Here is a 5,019-nt window from a genome sequence, read left to right as displayed (position 1 = left end):
GAGCATGCTAAAAATAGAGAAACACTTGAGATTAATGCAAAACTTTAGAAATAGGAAAACAAAGAAATATGAAAATGCAAATATCTAAATATGAAAAACAAATATAAGAACATAAAAAAAATTAGTAAATCTTAGTACAGGAACAAATAATCAGATTCACTAATGCAGTAAGCTTATTAAATTAATCTACATCCTAAATCTGAATATCAATATCAATAACAAAATACAAAAAAATCTCCAAATCTGAATATAGCAACATAGTATCAATTTATTGATGATAACATATACCTTGTTGTTCTGTCTGTCTCTGCTACAGAACCAAAAGCTACTCCAAAACAGGGAATAACAAAGACCAAACACTATATGTGATGTTCCCAAATCATCATCAGTATTTCAAAACTAATTATGACCAAATATGAGCATTTATGACATACATAGAATGCCAAAATAACTAAAAATACGGCATATCAAATGTCATAATCACTAACACATTAGCTAGTCATACTTATTATGGCTCTTCATTGACAAGAAAAAAGTGCACGTCTACACAATGTCTCAAAAATGAAATAAGCAAACCATAACCATAAAATCAATTAAAAATACACTTGTTTAAGAGCCGAAGAAAGGTACTGTGTTCATAACTTTGAATACACAAAATCATATAATTAGAAAGACAAAAAATCACATATTCATAGCAATGTTTGAATCCGACTGCCTTAAATAATAAAAACAATCCAAATCAATACACATAATCAAAGATTTTGATTTTCCACTAATAATAAATTTATTATTAAATATAAATATATACTTATAATAAAAACGACAAAATAAAGAAAAAGGAACAACTGATTTAAATTTGCATGTATTGTATAGATATAATATTATATATTCCAAGCAAGACTGCACCAAAGTGGTTACACAAACTTACTTTCTAGTACACAGATGAGATCGAATGAACGAGAGTGATTAGGACACGACTTTGGCTTCAAGCAGTGTCTTCTCATACTCCACGCATTTAAACAGCTCTGAGATATTACCCTTTCCGAAACCTCCACAGCCACCCTTCTGATACATCTTGCCTTTATCATCCTTTATCATGCACCCGACTCTCTGTATTATCTCGATGAATATGGTCGGTCTGTGCAACATTTCAAACAAATTCTGATTCAGCGCATACTAAACAAAATGTTAGCACGTACGTACAACTTTATATATGCATGAAATAAGAAGCCAATACATATAAAGTGGTCCAGTAGTCTCTGCAGTGTGAAGACTTCTACCAGTTAGACTACTCGTACAACTACATAAAGATTTGACAATTGCTAATTGCCCAAGGTGTGCCGTGAACTGCAATTGTACACACGTGTACACTCTAAAGATTTGCTTCACTAAACCACTTTTACTAAATGGAATGTTACAGTGAAAATCTGGAGCAGTGTACCCTCATGATCCCTGTCCACCAAAACCCCGAACTCCTCGCACTCTTTTATCTGAGTCTCCGTCAACACATCCCCAGCTTGATTCTTAAGGTTCTTATAGTACATTGGCGGTGGCAAAGGCATGAACTCGTACCCACCCAACGCACTTCGCTGCCTCATCTCTCTCAGCGTACTGAATATGTCATCGCTAACCAGAGCCAGGTGTTGAACCCCAGCCCCTTCGTTGTGCTCCAGAGATGTCTGAATTTGACTCCTCCTCTTCGTTCCGTACACCGACTCATTCATCGGGATAATGACCCTCTCGTCGTTGTTCGCCAGCATCACCGAGTTAAGCCCGCTTTCACTCGTCCCGACGTCCACCGCCGTGAACTCGGCAAACTCGTGGAAACCCGTGAATCCCTTCACGTACGACACTGCGGGTAGCAGTTCGGAAACGTTGCCCACTGCGTGGTCTAGACTTCGAATCCCAAAGTCCAAGGATTCAGTCTCAGCAGCCACGGGCTCGAACCCAGGCAGGAAACAAAAACTCGGAGGATTCGGGTCCTGGGATTTGTGGAGGCATACCTCAGCAATGACGGCGCCGTCTCCGAGAGATACGGGAGGAGAGGAAGGTGTGGCTCCATGGGCGACGCTAGTGGCGAAGGCGAACTCGGCGTCGTCGACCTCGACCGCAATAGCACGAACTGCGAGACCATGGGCAGCGGAGAAGGAAAGGAAGGTGGAGTGGTCGAAGGTGGGTATGGAAGCGGAAGAGGTTGAGTCGGTGGCGTTAGGGTTTAGGTTTATAAGTATATATTTATATTTAATAATAAATTTATTTATGTTTTTATTATATTTTATGTATTGATAAAATGATGTGTAAATTATAAAATAAGTATGGTTAGACACTAGGATAATGTTGTAGACACATCAGCATTATTTTTAATAAAATTTTAAAAATTAAAAAAAAATTAGAGGGAAAAATGAGCTCCAAAAGCTTAATTTTTTCCCTCCAATATATACGTAGGTAAAAATCTTTACTTACCAATTTTATTGGTAGCGAAATATATATTTGAAATAGTTTATATATTTTGTAATATTTAGCTATGCATAGTTCGTACCATTAAATATTGGTAGGTAAAAGTCACATTTACCTACAAATAAATATAAGTAGGTAAGGAATTGGTAGGCAAATGTCGTACACATCATATTATTTACTCCACATAAGCTTCCAACTAAGCATTTATAATAATAAAATAATATAATGAAAATAAAAAATGGGGGGAAAATTGAGCGAGAATGGTTAAAAAATTTCCCTCCATAATATACATAGGTAAAGATCATTACCTACTAATATTATTGGTAGGTAAAACTATGTTCTGAAATATAATATAATGGACTAGCATTTACCTACTAATATTATCTACCAATAAATATTGGTAGGCAAAACATTACTTTCCCTACCAATATATATTGGTAGGTAAAATATTGGTAGGTAAAGATCAGATTTCTTGTAGTGTTAGCATGCATTTTGAATCTCATAATTATATTGTAAGTATATCACAAATATCATAAAATAATTCACATATCTATTGATTCACAAAATCAATATATAGGCATGTCAAAAACAACCTAATTATCATGCTTTATAAATTCTCAAAACATAATTTTCATGTCAAATGTATGTACTACTATCTCACTTATAGCATACACATAAGATTAACAATCACTAGATTATGTAGAGCTTCTCAAAAGTTCACTTCTAAGGATTTAACTTTCACAAATAGATGTGTAACCTATGTTACAATGTATCTCATATTATATTGACATGTTAACATTTACACAATTTATTCATATATCAACATTTGGAAAACATGCTAATACAAAAAATTCATCACTATTATATAAAATTTACACTTACCTTGTCTTACCACAAAGTTCAATTGAATCCATGAAACCTATTCCACCCTACTAGGTATTGGTTCATGATTTTTATAGTCTCACCTTCCATTGAAACAAACAATGGGGATAAGATTTTGAATGTTACTAAAATATTGTTTTGTCTCAATGGAAATGATTATAATATTACAACTCTATACAATAATATTACAAGTAAATATAGATTGATTAAATAAGGTTACAATTCTATAACTGAAAATACAAATAAACTAAAGAAATGAAGAAGATGACGATGAAGAAGAGAATAGTGAGAATACAACTCTAAGCAAAAGATTACAAGTAAAATAAAGTGTTTAGACCAAATGAAAAGATTACAACTCTTAAACAAAATATACAAGTAAATAGAACAAGAGAATAAGAAGAAAAGCAATAGAATAAAAGGAAGAACAGAAACACAATCAAACTCTCACTTACACAACCTAAGTGAAGAGGATTGAGGATCACCAACTTGAACAAGGTTTAAAACATTTGTCCAAAAGCTTATTTCCCCCTAACTCAAGCACTAAGGGATCTCTCTCAGATATTGGAAAAGCTTTCTGGAATTATCAAGCCTCAAGGTGTTTCTAGCCAAGTGCTCTAGTGGATAGAAAAGTTGTGTCTTACAAGTGAGCTACAGGCTCCTATTTATAGAGTTTAGAGACACCCTTTGAATTTCAAATTCCACCAACCCCCATGGCTGTTACCAATGTTTAATTGGATTAATAGGGAATTAAAAAAGAGATTTGGGAGTTATTTGAGTTTTTTGAGCCGTTCAACAAATATTAAAAAAACTGAAAATTGGTCAGTTTTTTGGCCTGTGGCCGCGGGTAGAGACAATGGTGGCCGCGGCCACTAGTCTCTGTCCCACAGGCCGCGGCCACTGACCAATTTCAGCACAAAAAATTGTGCTGTTTTTCCAAACGGTTCCAAACCCTCCCAAATGATTTTGTAACTCCCAAAACACATTATTGGGGTTAAAATCATATCTCTAACATCCATATCACATATGGCTTTATGAAATTCATCTCAACATTGTGTAACAACAATTTTACACAATAAAGGGTAATATTTGGAAGTTACAAATTTGTAACACCAAATATGTTACATTATTTGGATATATCTCATATATCTAAATATTGTAACTCTCTATTATATGTTACAATATGTGACACACTTTGTCACATTTATTTAATCTAAAACATTATATTATTTGGAGTAGTGAAGGCTTAGTCCCTTGGTTTTGTTAAGATAACCTAGGACTCTCCTGATAGCCTTCCAATGATCCACACTTGGGTTACTTGTAAACCTACTAAGCTTACTTACTGTAAATGCTATATAAGGTTTAGTTCACTGGGCGACATACATAAGACTCCCTATATCATTTGCGTACTCCAATTGAGCCACCGCTCTTCGTTCATTCTTCTCTAGTTTTACACTATGGTCGAATGGAGTATTGACTTATTTAACCTTAAGATGGTTAAATTTGTTCAATACTTTCTCAATATAGTAGGCTTGTCCCAAAGCAAAACCCTAACTATTTTTCTTCACTTTGATACCAAGTATGGTATCAAATTCTCCAAGATCTTTCATCTTGAGGGTTGATGATTGAAACATCGTCGTTTCTACTATCCCTTTCATGCTATCACTTAAGATAAGCATGTCA

The 5,019-nt window shown here is 34.4% G+C and overlaps 1 protein-coding gene across 1 annotated transcript; it reads right to left on the bottom strand.

The window, feature by feature from the left end:
- Positions 1-730: 730 nt before the first annotated feature.
- LOC133778638 (4-hydroxyphenylpyruvate dioxygenase-like) lies at positions 731-2,210 on the bottom strand (the record flags this gene model as incomplete). The annotated part of the gene is made up of 2 exons (XM_062218629.1): positions 731-1,161; positions 1,419-2,210. Coding segments are annotated over 2 exons (987 nt in total), but the record flags the coding sequence as incomplete, so codon positions are not given.
- Between the last annotated feature and the right edge of the window lie 2,809 nt (positions 2,211-5,019).

The sequence above is a fragment of the Humulus lupulus genome, chromosome 1 (assembly GCF_963169125.1).
Source record: "Humulus lupulus chromosome 1, drHumLupu1.1, whole genome shotgun sequence".
NCBI lineage: Eukaryota > Viridiplantae > Streptophyta > Magnoliopsida > Rosales > Cannabaceae > Humulus > Humulus lupulus.
The sequence above is the reverse complement of the archived record's forward strand: the minus strand, read 5'-3'. Positions and strand labels throughout refer to the sequence as shown.